Here is a 20447-nt window from a genome sequence, read left to right on the forward strand (position 1 = left end):
CGTGCACAAGGCTAAGATGATGAACTGGGTCACAGTGGCAGGAGGTGGCATGGTCCAGGGAATGACTGGCACGGAAGCCAGGTGTGGAGAGAGGACGAGTCAAGTCACAGACTCGCTGCAGGTGCAACTGAGGAGCATCCTGGTTCTGGCCAAATTCTTCTGCCATTTCATTTTTAACTCTTTTTTTCTGCCTTCTTTTTCTGGATTCGATACCGATGTCCACCACAGTCATTCGTTTTTGGTTTTGAAAAGTGTCTTTTCTTCTTCCTATCTGATTGGGAAACCTTTTTTTCTCTGAAAGATTACAAAGTTCAGCCCAGTTTTGCTTCCTGACAGTTTTCAGTTTTCATGTGTTCATCAGATGTTTCGTGTGAATGTCACGTGACAAAGACCACGCCCAAAAATTTGTCTGATTGGCCGAAACTGACGGTGGCGTTCAGGTTGACCATTAGATGTCGCTGGACTTCACTCAGTCACAGCACAGCAGCTCATCTTCTACAGACTGAAACAGACCCAGAGGAGAGACATTATGGGATGGCGGAGCGACTCGAACAGACACTCAAACCGACTGACTGCTACCCAAAAGACACTACTGCTGGTTATGCGTGCGCACAGCAGGGGGCAGAACAAGCAGCGCTCACTGTTGTCACATGGAAACACTAATGACTTCCACGCCCTCAAAACCCGCTGTGATCTGAGTGTCAAAGTGACGTCTCCATCTGGGTCACAGACACGATCAGTCGAGCTAAGATCACAAGCTGAGCGCTGACAGAGTTGATGCTAACGCTGCAAACATGCCTTCTCTCTGAAACCTTCCTGGTCTCACTGACAACCTCAGTACCTCCATCTCTCTCAGCATCATGTCAGCCACCACTGCTGCCCCACACTACTTCACTCTTACCAAGTCAGATGTACAAACACACCAGATCAGATGAAGAACTAGCTTCACTCCAAACAGGACTCAGGTCGGAAAGGAACCTGTCTGTCCTACGTGGATCAAATTCTTGAATTGGTGGATCTGAAAAGTGTTGACATAGACAAAGTTAATCTGAAGGGCATAAACAAGGTTGATCTGACTCAATCTGTGGAGCAGCCTGCCTTAATCTGGACCTGTTCAGGACTATCATAGCTAACTGACTTGGTTTGCTGCAGAGTGGCGCTAAAAGAAGCTCGAGCGAAAGCTCACCTGCTGCTAGCCTAGCTGAGGTGCTAATGTTTCTGCTCAGGCACTGCCACTGTGAACACAAAGAGCAGCGGTTTGAGGGTGGTCATAATGAAGAGTCAGCTCTCAGGGAACCTGCACCACGCGGGCACCGGAGGTGAGTGGGCTGGTTATCTAGCTGAGCCGCTTCTCAAGGGGAGGTCTGGTGGGAGCAGATGAGCACACGCCGGAACTGATAAACTCGGCACGCTGCTCCAGTGCTGCTGATAACACCACGGATTGCTGAGAGGAAGGCAAACCATCTTCCTGGAAAAGAGGAGAGCCAATGGATTCACGGGAATTGAACCATTTGTCTTGTTCTCGATCAACATCAGAGGACTGTTTAAAAGCTACGATAACAGCTCCAACAGTTCCAGCTCTCCTGCTGAGTCGGCCGCGGACTCCTCCTCCTGGAGGAGCTGGTGGCAAGCCTTCACTGGGGGGGGTCTCTCCAGACCTATGGAACCTCGAGGGAAATGAAGACACAGGAAACTGATATCTGGGAAGTCTTTACTACAAATTCTGTTTCTGCTGAATAGAAAAAGAGTCACATTTTCCAAAGTACATTCATCAAACTCGAGGGGAATCTAACCCACAACTCAGTAGAGGTGAAAAGGCTTTCAGACACGTATGCTTGTTATAAAGGCTCCCATTTGTATTCGAGTGGGTCAAATCTTTTAAGTCACGACATTTATTCATTCAGCACCTGTGTTGAGTGGGACTGGAGCTCACAGGTTCACACACCACCGACGACATTGTTTCAGATTCAACATTGAAGAAAGACGAGCAAACCCAGGCCTCCACCACAAACTGGGGTCGTACACAACTCTAACAACACTAGATAAAAAAATAAAACAGGCAACGATTGCGAGAAAAGGCGAGCAAAAACAACTGAAGACCCGACAGTCTCAGCCTGAGTCGGCGACACTCGGTGACCGCAGCTGTCCTAGCTACCCTGTAAACATGATGTGCTTCATGAGGGTTCATGCTTCAGTAGCATGAACGTCTGAAGAGCTTCATCACCTCATCACATTTGAGTTTCATACAGAAAACGGGTTGTTTGTTCACAGGCTCATTGACACGACACACAAGGCAGCGCAGAGTGGTCCTGACCTGGGACTGTAGTAAGAAGAGTACGAGTGACTCGGTCTTCAGACGAGGCTCGGTTCTGGAGCAGGTTGTGAACTCACACCACCCTCACTTCCCTTTACCTGGAGTCTCGTGACCTGAAGAAGCTTCCCTGAGTCACGTCGGCGAGTCAGAGCTCTTCAAAGAAGGCCACCCTGGTCTTGGTGCTCTGGAGGGTGAGCTGTGGAGCAAACACACAACATCAGACGGCAACATCCTGGTTACAAAAAGCAGCGCTTGTCGTGTCTGTTTAAGAGAGCGACGTCCAGGTATGGATCATTACTGTGTTCAGACGCCGTGTGATTTTTGGAATCGGGCAGAGATGGGGGGCCCGGACCAAGAGGGTCCGTGCTGGTGCTGTGAACAAGACAGTTGAGCATGTCTTTACGAGAGACATGTTGAACTAGCAGCGCCACCTGTGTTTCAGAAGGCAAATGGCTCAGCTACTAAACCACTGACACCACACTCGGGGGAGGCTGCTCTCAGACCAGATCAGGAAGAGCCTCAATAGTTTCAGCCTCAGTGTTCCAACCTGGCCCGGCATCACTCCCATCAGATCCGAGCTCAGGACGCAGCACTCAGAGTGAGGCAAGCGAGAGAGGCCACCTCTGAGGTCAGAGAATCGTTTCTGAAGCTTCAGACAGAGACGAGCAGTGAAGCCAGTTCAGACGCCTTCTATTAACCGACGCAGTGCAAGTCAATCGCCGGGCCTGAAATAATGAGGGGGGCTGCGCAGCAGAGGAGGGTGGGGGGTTACAATTCGACAGGCAGTTAACGAGTTAGATAAGAATTATCTCTTCTCTCCACACGTGTCGAGACACAACATTCAAATGTGTGAGAGAGTCTCTGTGTATGTGTGACAAGTGTGTGTGCGTGGGTGATAGTGTACATGAGTTTGAGTCTGCGTGTGTGAGAGACAGCGAGTGAGTGTGAGAGAGAGAGAGAGAGAGAGAGAGAGAGAGAGAGAGAGAGAGAGAGAGAGAGAGAGAGAGAGAGAGAGAGAGAGAGAGAGAGAGAGAGAGAGAGAGAGAGAGAGAGCAAGAAAGATCTTTTATCCTACTTTGTGGGGACCAATTCAGTCCCCTCAAGGATAGAAATACCAGTGAGTGTGTGTGTGTGTGTGTGTGTGTTGAGCAGCTCAACTCCTCTGTCACCAGCAGCAGAGGCCAGAAACCACTGACACACAACATAAATTTAACCAGATTTTTTCCTCCAGATTATGTATTTCACATTAGTGCGTTACATTCCTGTTTCCTCCACGTTTTCTTTTTTGAATTCAATCATTAAAATTTCAGGCATAACTTTATTATATCGCCCTGTATAATGAATACATAAAGCTTCACCTCAGTGGGCTTCATTGTTTTCTAAAACTCGGCGTGAAATGTCTTTTTAAATCATGTGATTTTAGTTTCCCTCAGTAGTTTAGTTCTTCGTCAGCTGCACAGCTCTGAGGCTAATTCTTGGAGTTGAGATGATTTATTTAACAAAACCGTCACACGCAGACCACTAGGGGGAGCTGTGGAAGTTTTGCAGCCCTCACCTTCTTGAAGTTGCTGTGTTTGCTGGTCCCCTGCTCCGTGTTCTGGTTGTGGATCAGGTCCAGAGGCGTTTCGCGCTCCTTCAGCTTCAGGCTCTCGATCTCCGTCTTCAGCTCGTTCAGCTGCTCCTGCAGGTGCTTGCTCTTCTCCATGTACTCCACCCTGGACCAGGACACACCAGAGGGTCACACCAGCTTCACGTCCGCTCAGTGGTGACATCATAAGGAGCCTCACTTCTCCTTCTCGATCTCCATGGAGAGTCGCTTCATGTCCGTGTCCTTGAAATCGAAGCTGAGATTCTCTCTGCTGAAGCTCAAGTCTGCTGGGGCGCCGTCGTTCTGAGAGATGGACGTCAGTATGGTGAGTGGAGAGGACTTTGAAGTGACAATGCCTCGGTGACATGACCCCAGGTTAAACGTAAATATGGCCGTTGGTGTGAGGCACAGCGGTGCAAATGGGTTTGAACAGAGCGAGGAGAGGAGGCGAGTGGCTCGCTGGCGCTCAGAGTTGCGGTGCAGCTGTGTGTGTGCAACTCCATGTGTGAAGGTGTGGGTTCCCTAATGTGCATGTTCTTGTTCGTGATTTATGCTGGGCCAGTGTGTGTGTGTGTGTGTGTGCTACATGCCCAGCACTGTACATGTATGTGTCTATTGTCTGAAGCGCAGTGCTGTGTGTCTGTCTCACCGTGTACACTCTACTTGTCACCTCCAGCAGCTTGTGTTTTGCGCGCTGCTCTGACTCTCGAGCGTCCAGCAGGTCCAGTTTCAGCTGCTCAGCTTCTTTGGCTCTACAGAGAGACAGAGAGAGCAAGAGAAGTGAGACAGGCACGAGCGTGTAACAGCATCATGCCGCCTCACTTCTCTGAACTGTATTGGACGAGCAAAAGACAAACACCCAGCGTGTCTCTCCACACGTCACTTCAGATGGTTACATATATATATCTAAGCACGTCAGTCGATCAACTGGACGACAGTTTCCCACAGAACCCGTCCGACTCTTTTAAAACCCACTTCCTGCTGGACTCCACGATCTGAGTGCTCCATCAGGCTCTCTGCACTCGCAGCACCAGCCATTTGTGACCCGGAGGAAATTGAAACCCACTCGACGATAAAGCGATCGAGGCCACTCGAGCTGCCCACCTGGGCTGGAGCGTTCCAGATCATAGATATGATGAACAAAATCGGGCGGGTCATGAGGTGGATTCCTCGCTGCATCAAAGCTCAAGTGTCTCCAAAGAGCAGGACAGCTAACCAGGAACACGGTCCTGAAATCAATGTGTGGAGGAGCAGAGATCTCCTTCACGTCTCCTTTGGATGACGGAGCTTCTCTTGCTCAGAGAGTCCACAAGTGAGGAGGAATCCAGTGGAGAGCTTTGCCCTCAAGTTCAGCTTGTTCTGCACCTCATGAGTCCATTATCCCTGAACTCGTGAACTAGCTGCTGATATACCAGAACACCTGAGGAAGACCTTGTCTCCAGTCACAACTGACTGTCACTATTGGTGGAGCAGATCTTCTTCTGACCCAGATAAACGGTTTATGTTCCTGAAGCTCACGCCGCTGCTACAGAAGTTAAAACTGCTGATTTGGGGTCACTTGAACAAACTCGGAAATAATATGCAGATTAAATACGTTTTTGATTTCAAAGAGGAAGAAAAGAGTCTAAAAAAACTCTGAGATAAAAGCTGCTGCTGCCGCAGACGAGAAGCCCGACTTCACTTGATACCGGTGCTGACAATTAGCCAGCGTAAATGAAGTTCAGCGCTTCAGAGCTGAGGAACAAAAGCGGATGCAGTCATGTGACCACTGACTGCGGCGGCCGCACCAACAGAGAGCATAAAAACGCCTTTTGTTCTCGACAGCTGCTCTGTAGAGCTTCATGGAGGCGAAGGTGACCACACGTCAGGGTGGGAAATCTTCCCCACAGATCAAGCGTAAGCACATTCTAGCTTCCAGCTTCTACACAGCAACCAGTCATAAGATCATTAATGTAACAACATCATTTTAATATCCTACAATCAGAGAAAACACATTAAAAAAACACACTGTGATTGAATATAACTGATGAAAAAGAATATGCCAAAATTATGATATGGAAAACTGAATGAGCACTAGAAAAGGTTAAAAACCGAAAATAAAAAATACAATTAAGTGTAAAAAATGCATGTAAAAAATCATATTAAACAATGAACAAAAATAAACAATATGAAAGCAATAGTAGCAAAAAAGTTGTGAGTGTGTGTGTGTGTGACTTGGCTTTTTTATCCGACTTTGTGGGGACCAATTCTTGACAAAAAAGTCTTACCGTCCTTGTGAGGACATTTAGCTGGATCCCATGAGGTTAAGTCTCAATTTGAAGATGAAGACTTCAAAATAACTGGGTCATTATAACTGGGTTTCAGTTTGGTTCAGAGTCCTGGTTAAGGTTAGCCATGTGTTTTGGATGATTAGGTTTAGGGGAAGAGGCTGGGAAAAGGGTTATGGCAATGAGAAACATTGAGAAACCTCACAATGTCCCCACAGAGATAGAAACGCAAACGTGTGAGTGTGTGCATCATTGCGCATGTTTGTGTGCAGGTCAGTGACAGAGCGTGTGTCAGCGAGTGTAAATGTATGCTGGTGAGTATGTATGTTGTGACTTGCTGATGGAGTGATAGAAACAGAGCCTCAGATTTGATGTTTTCTGACGCAATGCGTCTCCTGCAGGAACATGAAGAGCCTCACGTGAGTGTCAGAACACCTTGGTCTCACCTCCTGTCCGACTCCTCAGCCATCTTAAGCGCCAACATCTCGGCCTCTAGCATCTTCTGCTCCATCAGCCGCCGCTCCTCCTGCCCGCGGAGGGCGCCCACTTTGATCCGCTGCATCTCCGTCTCTGCCTCGGCCGCCTTCTGGGCCAACAGTTTGGCCTCCTCCTCGGCGATCTGAGCCTTCTCGGCCAGCAGGTCGGCCGTCTGCTCTGATCGCAGCTGGAGAGTCCAGACAGAGGAGGAGTCAGAGAGGTGCTCTGCAGTGACTCGTGACTGTTATTCTGTCACCAGTTAGCTGCATCAGTGGTGTCATGCAAGGTTTGGTGACCCGTGTGACTGAGTAACGACGCGGGTAGACCCACCAGAGCCTCATTAGCCATGTGAGCTTCGTCCTGGAGCAGCAGCAGCCTCCTCTCCAGCTCGTCTCTGGCCCTCTCTGCCTCCTCACGCATCCTCTTCTCCTGTTGCAGCAGCTGCCTCTCCACCTGCAGCACAAACCCAGTCGTCAAGCTGTGACTCGGTGAGAGTGAGATCTCGCAGGCTGCACCCGTTTCCTGGCTCTCTCCTCCCGGGCCTGCGTCTTCATCTGCTGAACCTCTAGGGGGTCCACGCGCCGCCTTCGCATGAACAAGTCGTGGTTGCCGATGCACAGCTGGAGGATCTGGGGAGGCGGTGGAGGAGCAAGTCATTTCAGTGACTCGATCTTTGAATCTCATGCCAGCAGAATCTAATCTGTGTCATCAAAAGCTGAACAGTGACATCTGACGCCTCTGAAGTGACTATGTTTATATCGCTCATTAATCTGAAAGTGAGCGAGTCAGCTGGAGTCCTCTGCTTCTCGTGAAGGTGCAAAAGCATCTCAGGAGAGTTTGAAACTGTAATCATAGTCATCATCAATACGATCGCTGCGTCAGGCGACACACAGAACAAGCAATGACTCGTGAGTTGGACTTGTCATGTCTGTGGGGGGAGGGCACATGAACTGGCACCGACCCAACAAATCCCTCTCTGAGATGACTCGAAGCACCAAAAGACTGACTGAATCAATGAAGACTGATAGAGTTGTAGATGCAGGTCTAGTAAATGACTCGATCAATGTCTTGGAGGACGAGATGACCTGAACTCACCAGCTTGTTGACTCGCAGTCGTGATGAGTTGAACTTGAACACGTTGGTTTTCTTGTCCAGAGGTTTGATAGTGAACTGAGTGAAGAGACAGCACGTGTGAATGCAGAGTGTCGGGAGGCTCTGGTCAAGTTTGTTACCCTACAGCTGCAGAGAACGCTCCATGCAGACGAGAACAGTAGCAAGAAACTATATGCTGAATTCACATCCCACCTCTTTATCGCTGTACGAGATGTTCCGGATTTCGTTCCAGGGGAAGGAGCACTTGGGCGTCAGCTTGTTCTCGGGCTCATAGATGTGCAGGCCCAGAGCATCCACTCCCAGAAGAAGATCTGTTCCCTTCTTATTCTGGAGCACAGAGACAAAACAAGAGCTTCCTCAGCTGCTATCTGCCGGGCAGCAGCTTCTCACTCACACTGCAGGAACATGGTGAAGGTGTGCCAGAACTATCTGTCAGTGTGGAACAAAGGCAGTCTGCACCGCTTGTTTACTTGAAGGGAAACACGTCTGAAGATGACTTGCTCTCGTCTATGGCATTTGCAAATGTCTCTGCCTTTTGGGGGACACAGGGCTCCATGCCAGACGAACCTCGAGTGCCCCGCTTTTGAACACGGCTTTGAATTTCATCCCTGCTGATGCACTCACTGCCAACATCCTTGCTCCCACAGCGGTCCAGCAGTAGGGCGGATCACAGGAACATGGCTAGGCCTTGTTCACTCTCAGTCATTTGTTCACGTCACAGAGAAGCAGCACAGGAAATGAGAGGATTTAGATGAGCACAGAGGACGACCATGATGGAGTCAGAACAGAGACTTAGGTGGAGGATGAGATGAGATGGTTCTTGTTGGGGAGGGACAAAGAGAAATCGTTCTCCAAATTGAATTGATTTCTAAAGGACAGTGTAACAATGTAAGAGGAATCCATCCTATCTCGACGGACTTTCCTGAGCCTGGTTCTCCAAAGGTTTCTGCCTTCACAACAAGTTCTGGCATGGCTCTAATGATGACAGGTCGAGAGCATTTATGCACCTGATGTCCTCAGAGTGATGGTCTACAGCTTCAGATTTCACAGAGCCAAAAACCAGGACATGCACTTTTTGAGGATTCCCAAGACTAACATGGCAAGGTGGAACACCCTGGTTTTGGTGAAGCTTCCGTTTTAGACAGAGGGTTGGTTCTCTTAAGAGGCAAGCAAGTGGACAGTCTTGATCTCTGGAGTCCTTCCTGTAGTCTTCTCTGCAATGGCTCACGCTGGGACCAGATCGTCTTTAGGCATTTCCCATCGGGAGGCTTCCTCTAACTATCGTCAAAGTGGTGAGCGAGGACTCTCTGTGATCTTCGAGAATGAGCTCTATCTGGATTCCAACAGGGCGCAGCATTAGCACATTGCAACACTGGGGGTCAACAGCAAAGTTGACTTCAGATGATGCTCACATCAGCCTACACTTGGATTGACTCGATCTATTAACCTGGAGGTTCATGACGGCAGAAACCAGGCTTGTGGCGAGCACTCACCCTGATGGGGAAGTAGTTGACTCCGTACATGTCCAAGTCCTGAGCTATTTTCAGGTACTCCATCTCAGCTTCTTCTCTGGATCAAAAACAAAGATAGAAAAACAATAAGTGAGCAGAGGATGGGGGAGTCAGGAAGCAGGAGGAGGAGCTCAGGCTGCATTTCTTCTGTCAGGTCCTGTGATCTCTGAAACCTTCGCTCATGCGGCAGACACCCCCTGACACCCCGACAGGCTTCAGAGGTCTCGTTTGATGGAGTCAAGACTTGCACGCCTCCGAGACTAAACAGTGCGACAGTGGAAACAAACGCTTCCTCGTCTGCTTCATCTACTTTCAGCGGCCTAGTTGGCAGATCGGCTCAGATTTTTGGGTCAACTCAGCGTAAGAATGAAAACAGAAGACGAAGAATTGGGGAGGATGTGCCGGCACCAAATATTTAGTTTGAGTTGGCTGTTGATGATTTAAACTTCATTAAAGTTTCAACCAGTCAGTGGGGAAGCAGGCCAAGTAAACAAGTCAGAAGTAGGCTGAGCACCCAAAACAAGAGTAATTAGACTTCAGACAGGAAGTGGAGATTACGTCAGACATGACAGCCAGACTTCCACTTCTGACAGATTTATCTCAATACTGTGTCTTTCATCCTGTTTCGTTGATGAATTGTGGTTTTTTTGCAGACTTTTCACCATCACAAGGCCCAGTTTCCCCCCTTCTTCTGTGGAATACCGTGGTGTTCAACTAGGAGGACATCTTGGGTCTGCCCGGTGACCTCCTCCACTACGAACACCTCACTAGTCTAGTAGACGTACAAACAAGAGGCTACTTCAACTGTCTTCTCAGCTGACCTTCTCTCTCCATATATTTCACAAACAATGCAATTTGGCTACGTGTTGCTCTACTTGCACCCCAGTGGTCATAGGTTCCTGTCATTGTCAATCTCCCGGGGTCGGATTTAAATACAGGTCCCCGAAGCCTGACAATCCAAAGTCCTCGGATTGTTAAAAAAAACAAAATAATAAACAAATAATAATAAAAAAATAAATAAACAACCACATTTATTTCAGGAAAAGTTTCAATCCCTACAATGCATTCACTACCACGGACCATGCGACTCACGCTTGTTCTAGTGACACTCTTCTAGCGAACAGTATTAAATGAACATATGAAGTGTAAAACTCAGCCATTTCTCTAAAACATTTCCAGGCCATCTGATCATTCCTGTCCCAAGAGAAAGCACCTTTCGGGTCATTCATCAAACCACACCAGCAGCTGGAACCAGCAGCTCCTCCTCCATTTCACTGCTTTGTGCTGATGACATTGCCATTTCTGCGAGCGTCACCATGAAATCTGGGCTCCAGTTGATGAACACGGCATGACTTGTCATACTGTAGTGCCACAGTCGGTGGCACATAATCGCACCTCTTCACTGACTTCACACGCAAGTTCCAGGAGATGTTACAATTGTTTTCAGAAGGTTTGTGACTACTCGTCTCATATTGATCCAGCAGCCCTCCTACCTGGCAGTCTTCTAAACACCCGACAGATGTGTAAACTGGTGCCCATGATGGGCCAGGAAGGCGGGTTCTATACCTTCTTCTTGCTCTGTCCCGGGATGATCCACTTTCGTCCGCTTTCATTTCAGTCTTCCACAAAGTGAACAAACATTGTGCCCTTCGTCAGCACAGATTCATGGAGGCAATTAAACCATCATCACCAAACTGTTTTGATCCTCTTACAGCTCCAATACTCTGGTGTGCTTTATCTCTTTACACCCGACATTTCTGGCTTTGTACTAACGGCAACGTGAGCTAGCGTGGAGGAGAGTCAGCGGCTTTACCTCGTGCGGCCTCTGTGCTCCGAGTAGCATGCCGTGATCCGGTCTTCCCACATTTCTGCAGTCATCTGGTACAAGTTGATGACCTGGAACATTCACACAGGTCAGTGAGACGACCTGATTCAAAGAAAATCACGCTCACCCTCTTCGGCAACAGCTCCTCCTTGGACAGGAACCCCGGTTTGTGGACAGCGGGGTCGTAGTCGCCGTACTGCAACAATGGAGGAGAAATGCATCAGGATTGGTGGGAGCTGCTCCCACACTGGAAAATCCCAACAGAACACAGAGACGTGGAACAGATCTGGAGGTACACCAGGGTGTCCCCGACATCTTCAACGAGCAGATGTCAGACCTTCAGACCCACATGAACAGATGATGTCTCAAGAGCAGCAGCTACTGGAGCTTCACAGAGACCTCTCCAGGGAAGCCAAAGGAGCAATGATGAGGGTGCAGCAATCTACGATCAGGTCATTAATGTCCGCCACACACGGTGACCCACTTGTTAGCCGACTAGTAAATGAGGCTATTAGAGACACCTGCAGGAACCGAGATGATTCTTTATCGTCTCCACGGTGCCATGAATATCTCAGAGAGGAAACATGACAAGAGGTAAGTCGACTGTTGGCAGCTCAGAAATGACTCGAGGGGCGGAGAGTGACTTGCCTCTTTAATTGTTACAACAAGATAAAACATCGATTGTCACCTCAGGGGACCCCACGAATGCTTCGAACATATCGTGGGTGGTATGAGGCACGAAGGCGGTTACACACGATTAGCAGACTTGTAGAGTGACAGCTGATGTCGCTGTCAAGTTTCTGGCACTGTTACTTTGGAGCAGTGTTCGTGTACGTTCATTGGAACCAGTGTGATGGAGCAGAAAGCAGCTGCAGTGAAAGACTTGTACGTCTCATTTCTGATTTTGCTTGAACGTGATACTTAGTGAAACTGATGAAGACTTATCGGAGCGTTACATTCAAGGACACACCTCACATAGGGGAAGTTAGCCGCTAATGTTAGCCAAGAGTCACGGACAGCAAGACGCAGCAACGTGGTAGATCAAACTAGCTGTCTGCAACCTAGAGATAGTCAACAGAATATGGAGAGGGTGCATAGAGAAGCCTGAAGGGCAGACCACTAGGAGGCGCTCAAGATGCTACTCCAAATGAAGACCCAGTAAATCAACCATTGAGTCACAAACATGCTTGACCAGAGACTCCACCCAGTTTTGAGTCAAGACATATTCTGTCCCTCGCCATGCGACCATCTTGGAATTTTGTCGGAATTTTGCTCGATTTGAATTGAGCACATTCATGTAACACATGTTTTTGAGACTAACTCAGTAAGAAGTGAAACCTAGAGGAGTACAGACAGGCAGTCGCCCAGACCGTCGACCAGGTTGAGCCTTCTCAAAAGCACCAACACGGACCCATCTCTGAAAACAAACCACCCTGAGGGCTTCACACTGAACTCCGATTCTGTATTCCAAAGACAGCAGTTCTGAAGCCTGGTTAGTCCGAGACCGTTAGCGTCAGTCGACAGTGAACAGGTTGAAAACAATCATGAGAGAAAGTGAGAAGCGCCAGAGAAGCGTTTGACTCGGCGCACAAGCTCACGGGCGTTCAATTAAATCTTCACATCCAGAGAGACTTCACCTGCTTGTTTGTGGAAGAAGACGGCGCTAATGAGAAAATCAGCTGCGGGAGACAGGGGGGGGGCAGAGGTGTGTTTTTTTCATCTTTTCAGCCCAATTAAGAGGAAATCGAGCGATCCATCCAGGCTGCTGTCAATATTTCCAGAGAACAATTATCATCAGTGGAAAGGAGAAAGTAATGACGAGATAAAAGGTCGATAAAGACTTTGGAATCACAGGCATGGAATAGTTTCACTCGCTCGCTGATAATGCTGCGTGTCCTGGGAGGAGAAGAAAGTGCCCTTTGATTTCTTTCTATGAGGTATCCTTTTACATGACGTTAAGTTGGTGCTTTCATGTCGTCTACAGTCGAGTCCTTTCAACTGGCGTTCTCTGGCAGACCACCAGTTGAGTTGCTGTACGTGCCTCGCCCGGGACCACAGCAGACCAATACGAGTCGGCTAAATGTATCAAGCATATTGTCGCGCTGAAATGTAAATTGTTCCCCTTCACCAATGCTGTGTTGCTGCTCTTTCCATCCTCTCTCAAACTGTCATTTTTGTCCTCTGGAGTTGAGGTCTACTGTACATGTGGTTAAGGCTGATGGGTCACATGATCATAATCATGGGAGACGCAGTTTTACTGAGTGTGATTTGAACAAACATGAAATGGCATCAAGCAGATTTATTAAGATTCAGATTAATTAATCGCAGTTTAATGGTATTAATGGTAAAGGAAGCCACATTTTTCAATTTGAATGAATTTGGTATATTCCTGAATCAAATGATGGACTCAAAGACACAGTTAAACAACAAAATATTTTCCATCAGTTGGACAGTAGCACAATAAATCACGATGGTGGCTATATTCAAGTTTTTATATCGCCTCATTTAAACTAAAGCTCTTTTAATGTCTTGAAAATATTTGGATAAGAATTTCAAGTACATTCAGAGTAGAGGAAACCCTGGCCACAGTGTAGAGAAAAGCATTCCCTGAACAAAAGCTGACAGATGCTTTTGTTTGCTTTTGTTCAGGGATTCCTCCATGTTTGTTGTTGTTGTTATCATCCTAGCTGCCACGTGTCTTGTGCATCAGTGTGATCAGTGGACCAGGAAGTCCTGCACTTACAAAGGTTCCCTGTTGTCTGAAGAGCAAACTGTTCAATTAAATGAAATTTAATTAAATTGAATTATCTTCACGTTTTTTATTGTAATTAATTAATCGTAACTAACTCGCTAAAGTCCCACCACTAATATATACACACACAAGCACACATTTGTTTATCTGTCCTTGTGGAGTTTCTCGTTGCCATAACCCTTTCCCCAGCCTCTCCACCTAAACCCAACCATCCAAAACACATGGCTAACCTGAACTAGGACTCTGAACCGAACTGACCCAGTTATAATCACCTCGTAATTTTGAAGTCTTCATCCTCAAATTGAGGTTCGGACCTGTGAGGACCGGCAAAAGCCAACCACAAGGATTGTGTTTTGTCAAGAGTTGGTCCCCACGAGGCAGTATAAACATGTCCACACACACACACACAACCTTGAAAGAGAGGTTGACGTGGGAGGGGCTGACTCACTGATGGGACCTGTCTTCCACCTCCCCTCTGTGGATCATCTTGGGAGTGCCTGGTTCGAGTCCCATCATCTCCCACTGCTAACTCTCATGTGCACTGAAGACCTGAGCTTCGTTCCTGCGTGTCTAAACATGCACCGCTTCGGTTTCTGTGATTTTAGAGGTTTCTAATTAAGACAGCGACTCATCAGTCGTGTACACTCATCAACGCTGGGTTGAATTCCCACACGGCAACGTTAAAACAGTAATTACGAGCCCGACAGACCAAACCCGGCGTCCCAGGAGAAGACTTGGCGCCCTGCCGCTCCAGTTGTCGTGGCTGTGAATAGGTTGTGTATAAATGGGCTTTGATGGATTCAACAGCCGGAGCACCTTCCTCCCCACCTCACACACCTCTGCTGTTATTGCTTCTGCTGCTCGCCTGAGATCCTGTGGCGACCCACTCGCGGATCCTTGCTGCCACACAGGTGCAGATAATGAAAAAGCAAATTCACTCAGATGGCACATGATCAAAAAGAAGAGGGAGCAAATTGGATCCCGACTTGGCTTTGTGGTGTTGAAAACGGGAGTCGCGATAACAAAAGAAGACACATGAGCTGACGTGGCAGCAACCTGCGGGCACTTTGGCAGAATCAATGTGGACGGTGATTAAACCGCCGCAGATCAAAGACGCTACACAAGAGACTGGCTGGCTGGGTCTCCCCGGACCCGGTCCGCCTGCCGGAGAATCTGCTCTCCCTCATCTCTTCGCGGGAACTCACTCACAGAGACGGAGTCGGTGGAGCGGAACAAGGGGAAGTTGATAAAGCTGCTTCTGGTTTGATTTCACAGTGACTGGCTGTTTGATTCTCGTCTGACGTTGGAAGTGAGGCCGGGATATTTGTACTCCTCCACGCTCACGGTGGTCACCAGCTGAGAGAGGGAGCAGGGACAGTCATGTTTCTCTGAGGCGGGTCTGGGCTCTCTCCTGAAGCAGTGTCCCTCAAGATGCTTCATGGGATCCTCACAGAAACTACCCATCACCCAATGAACATACAATGAACATGTTTCCCTAGTTGGCACCAGCCAGGATCCTAATGCTCTGTCCCCACAGAATGAACAGCCAAGGTCACGAAGCGGCTGTGACGTTGTTGATGTACTCCCACAGAATCTGCGCTCTGATTGGTTAATGGACTGTAGATCCATTTGAGCCCACAGGCATCACAGCACCCTATGTTGACTTTTCTATATACGAACAGCGCCACCTGCAGTCATTGTTTGACTTGAGGAACATGTTCCAAACAGACCCACAGTTTAGACTGGAATTCAGAGTAATAATTGTTATCTATGAAAACATCGACTCAGGGAGTTGAATCACAGGTCACTCTTTCAGTGGTGACCTGAAGCGACGTCTCTCAAGTGGGAACAGGAGAGAGAGAAAGAGCTCATCTCTGGTCTGGGCCTACCTTGGCGTGCACGGCGTATGAGGCCAGCAGAACAGAAGCTTCAGGAGGGCAGTGGATCTGTTCTTCCAGGATCTTTCTTTTCACCTGAGGAGATTCAGACAGTCAGCTAGAGCACAACATCTTCATTGATTTTAATGTTGTTGTTTTTTTAATAATAAAGGACTCTTTTAATTCATTTATTTTCTCCAGTCTTTTTTTCCACTTTATTTTACTTCTTTCTACTTTTTATGAGTGGTGGGTCATTTCATGTTCAGCGTTAATTATTTTTAATTTGTGGTGACAGTAAAACTTGCCCTGTGCAATTCCCAAATTCTCTTTTAATAGTGCGTTGTGTCAATATACTTTCTGGTGACAGTATTTCTTTACAGTCAGCTCTATTTTTCAGCTCTTCAACAGCAGAGGTGCGTTGGTTAAAAGCCCACTCTGCTCTCGGCTTCTCCTCTTCTCAGGTAGCGGCTCACGTAAAACCTGAGCTGTGAGGTCTTCAGACAGTCTGAAAACAAGTGACGGTGCCAAGTAAATATTGTAGCACCGTGGCCCCAAGGGGACCTATTAGAGTCCAGCAGCCACCATGTTCTTAAGAAAACTGAAACTCCGAAGGCCATTAAGCTGCTCCGGGAATTTGAGCGTAGCGGTCAGCAGTGCGGGGACACGACAAAAGAGGAGAGAAAATTCAAACAACTTAAGAAGCAATTAGCACCAGCAGGTCTGCTCTCCCTGGATGCACCTTGTTAGTAGACGCTCCACATTTGGGGACCACTTCTGAAGGAGTCTGAGAATAGATGCTTGGTATTTACAAATGTCACCTATCAGGCAGCGCAACGGGGATCCTTCACGCGAGTAATCCCATTTAACAGGATTCCCTCCGAGTCAGGACCGTGTCAGCCCAGACCCGAGGAGGCACAAAAACCGGAGCGGGGACCATCACTCACACGGACTATTTGTGGCTTCAGACTTCATCATCTCAGAGTCAGTCACGCTGTCGTCTCTCATTTGGAGCAGGTCGAGGTGTGGAGGCGTGAGGGGCCCAGTCGACTAACAAGTCTCATTTGCAAGCAGAGAGTGTTTTGTTTCTGGGTCGGTGATCCGTTCCCATAAACACTAATCCAGCTGTTGTCAGCGCCGAGGTCGCCTCCCGACATTATGTGGAATAAGTGAGTGCAGAGCGACGCTGCTGCGATTCTCCGCTGTTTCCAAGACAGTCCAGTGACACGTCGGATGGATGGATGAATGGCAGCATGGATGAAGGGCTGACGCGCTTGCCACTGCCCTCGACAGGTGACGGAGAGCCGAGACGGCCTGTTCTCTGTAAACTCTTGGTGTTATTTGCTGTGAGAATGTTGAAGACTTGTTTGTTCGCATGTGTATTTCTGTCTGCGACGGCGGCTCCGGGAGCAGGCGCAGAGGAGATCCTATTAAGTGAGACTTTAGAAACCTAATTGGTAATTGATAAATGGGCCGGAGGTGTGGGCCGACAGGAGAGTGGTTGCAAATCCCGGGCTGGCGCGGGAGCAGCGGTGCGACAGGAATCCCTCCCGTGAGCATTAAGTGGAGAGAAAAGGGCAGCGGTAATGTGTTGTGCATCGATTCCACACGGCTGCACGCAATCAGACAACGAAAATGGAAAAGAGGAGAATGATGGAGGAGGAGGGCGCAGTGGGAAGGGGGAGCCCTCTGCTGGTGGCAGCGGCTGCAGCGAGGGGTCGTTTGATTCTCAGAGACCCATGCAAATGGTGTATTACTGGGATGTGGCCCTGAGTTGAACTGGATTAATTGGGAATACCTCACGAGCAGTGTATCAGTATCAACAGGGCTGACCTGCAGGAAGAAGAGGTGCTGCGTGATGTCCTGCACCAACTCCTCCTCCACATTTTCGGGGTAGAACTTGGACAGGAACTGGAAGGTAATGGGTTCTTCTCTGGGAATCTCCTGATCCAGCACCTGCAGGTTTCAGGTACAACACATGAAACTCAACATTCCATCCTCAAACCATCTCAACTTGCCTTCTTCTCCATCTTCAGCCAGGCCACCGTGTCCTTGATTGGGTACTGGAGTCCGAAGAACCAGGTCTCTCTGAGACCCAGAGTCCGGCAGACCAGGTCCAACAGGTCTTTTCCTTTCCACCTCACCTGGACGACAGCAGCAAAGATGAGGTTGCTATGGATACCGGGATTCAGAAGATACTGAGGAATGTCTTCACGACGATCATCGTCATCATCATGAGTTAAAGCGTTTCACACACTAGACTTTTTCATTTGAAAAAAAAAAACATGTCCCTTTCACTGAGACCACTGGGGCGAAACCCACGGCTTGAGGTCCAAATATGGCCAGCTAGTTCACTTCAAGGCTGAGCTGCTCCATATTCATTCATGCAGACCACCTGTGACTCATGTCGATGACATCACTCAGGTTTGGATGCTCAACAGGCTGACATCAATCATCTTATCTGGAAGCTTACAATTTCGATTGTATGTTGTGCTCTGCTGCATCAAAACAGCCAATTTCTGCCTGTTTTGTTTGCTTACAAACACACGCACAGAGGTGCAGCTGTGAATCTGAGTGAATCTGAATTCTTTCATTTCTTGTATCTTGGTGGTCTAAATCTCCATCCAAATTAAATTCCTGCTGTCACAAAGCTTCAACAATCATTGTTGTTTCACATATATTTTGTGACATTCCAGTCAAAAATCAAGTTCTAAAAAGATCTTACATTTTCCAAATGTTGAACACAGAGTGACTTTATCTTCTTTATCCCGCCACTGCAGCTTCTACGATAACCTGAAAGTTAGGATGAAAGCGTGTGTGTGTGTGTGTTGCACTGAGGGAGTAACACACACCTTCGTGACACGCGCGATAGCTTTCATCTGCTGCCTGTGGACAGACTCTGCTGCAGTGAGGAGCAACCCAGGCTGCTCTGGGAACTTTGAAGCTTCTAACGTGGAACATCTGAGTCGCACCTGCTGAAGCTGTTTACAGGCAGGAAGCTGACGCACAGGAATTACTAAAATGTGTATTCACTAAAGCACTTGAGCACTGCTCGTCCCACCAGGACGAGCTCGCTACAAAGCCTCCAGAGATCTGTCATTCAAGGTCTTCTGAGGACCAACTTCAAAATCTCCAGATAAAAGAGGAAAACTTTGAATATCTGTTTTTGTTTATTTTTGGCAGTTTGAGAGTGTCCAAAGTTGAGTTGTCCATTTCAAAATAGTCAGGTATACATTAATTTGGAATGGAGGAGGAATTTGCACTAAGTGACACAGTATGTAACGCACTGCAGCACGAAGACAAAATATAACACAGAAACTACACAGTAACTAATGCAGTATGACAATAAGCAAAACAGAAACTAATGTCGTAGCCCATGTAGCATGACGATTAACACAGTATCTAATGCAGTGACACAAAAGCCAAAGCAAGTAAAACAGTAAGTATCACAGTAACTAATGCAGTAACACAATAACTAGCATCGTAAGTAATGCAGTATGTAACACAGTGACGAAGGCATACTGCCTTACTATGTTAGTAAGCGACGCAGTAACTAATGAAGTAATATGACAACTAGCACAGTAAGCAATGGACTAATACAAGAACCAATACAGTAATGCAGTAAGTAACACAATAACTACAGCAGTAACACAATGACTAGCACAGTAACTAACACCGTTAACCATTAGTTACTTTGTAACGCAATGATAAAAGTATAACACAGAGATTGCAGTTAGGTACTAAAATAGCAGGTGTTTTCAATACATGAACTGTACATGCCCAAGTATCCATCAGTTCTCTGCTGCCATCTAGCGACGATGACTAACTTTAATATGAATCCCAAACCAAAACTTCCAAATGTTCAGTTTATCGTTTCTGTTTCCACGTATGAACTTGGGACAAAAAATACACTCTTGGTCAGATACAATGTTGTGTATCGACGAAGAAGCGTAATCTAAGGGAATGACGAGGAGGAGGACAGACTCACCTCACAGGTGAACTCCATGTCGGACTCCATGGTGCAGATTCTCACGGTGAAGTTCTTGGGTTGTTTCCTCAGAAGGGAGTTGAATCCCATCTTAGCAGCGAAAACACCAGCCATGTTGACTGGAGGCTCAAAGTTGTGGGAGGGAAGTCATGTCACTGAGCAGCTCAATAAGCACGTAAATGTATCGACTTTGGCGGCTTTAGGGGTGAACGGCATGGGTTGTGGGTTTCTTCGCTCTGAAACTGAACAGAATTATCGATGTTTTTCAATGTTCCAGAGACGCCTGTCAACAGTAACCACAACACGCCTGTTGCTACCTGGCAGCTCACTTACAAAACGTGTACGAAGCAGACCGCTGTCGTTGTATCCAGTTGACTCCCTAAATGAGAGCTTGTGAACGGACCACCTGCGTGTTAAATAAGTTCTCAAAAGTCCCGTTTCAAAAGCCTAAAACTTTTATTCCGACTCTGGCGTGAAGACAGGTTAGCATTAGGGGCTAACCACAGTCTGTCGCTGCGTTCAGGGACAGTCGGGGGTTTCAATTGTCAAACTTGAATCTGAAATTGGAAAATTAATAAACGTTTTATTTAAGCTTCTTTACATTGAATATTTATATATGCGTAAGTCCACCACGCTAGAATAGCAACCCGTCGTTTATTTTATTTTTGTTTGAGTTGTCATTCAATGACAGTGAAGGCAGCATGTTTGCCCCAGTCCTCTTGAGGCAACCAATCAACT

The 20447-nt window shown here is 47.6% G+C and overlaps 1 protein-coding gene across 1 annotated transcript; it reads right to left on the reverse strand.

Moving 5' to 3' along the window:
• Nucleotides 1-1104: 1104 nt before the first annotated feature.
• nf2a (NF2, moesin-ezrin-radixin like (MERLIN) tumor suppressor a) lies at nt 1105-20309 on the reverse strand. The gene is made up of 17 exons (XM_053870714.1): nt 20043-20309; nt 19710-19951; nt 17740-17865; nt 17555-17677; nt 15737-15820; nt 11223-11291; nt 11084-11166; nt 9253-9328; nt 7952-8086; nt 7742-7816; nt 7162-7275; nt 6977-7099; nt 6616-6833; nt 4552-4654; nt 4102-4205; nt 3870-4029; nt 1105-2510 (listed from the first exon to the last, which is right to left on the reverse strand). The coding sequence occupies exons 2-17, from the start codon at nt 19821-19823 to the stop codon at nt 2460-2462; spliced, it is 1758 nt and encodes a 585-aa protein (XP_053726689.1). The 5' UTR covers nt 19824-19951; nt 20043-20309; the 3' UTR covers nt 1105-2459.
• Between the last annotated feature and the right edge of the window lie 138 nt (nt 20310-20447).

This window comes from Synchiropus splendidus, chromosome 7 (assembly GCF_027744825.2).
Source record: "Synchiropus splendidus isolate RoL2022-P1 chromosome 7, RoL_Sspl_1.0, whole genome shotgun sequence".
NCBI classification, from domain to species: Eukaryota; Metazoa; Chordata; class Actinopteri; order Syngnathiformes; family Callionymidae; genus Synchiropus; species Synchiropus splendidus.

Coding starts and splice junctions, on each gene's coding strand:
- nf2a (XM_053870714.1), bottom strand. CDS start 19,823: ATGGCTGGTGTTTTCGCTGCTAAGATGGGATTCAACTCCCTTCTGAGG. Junction 7,817..7,951: donor TCTCGTACAGCGATAAAGAG/GTGGGATGTGAA, acceptor CTCTTCACTCAG/TTCACTATCAAACCTCTGGA. Junction 7,276..7,741: donor GACTGCGAGTCAACAAGCTG/GTGAGTTCAGGT, acceptor CCGCCTCCCCAG/ATCCTCCAGCTGTGCATCGG.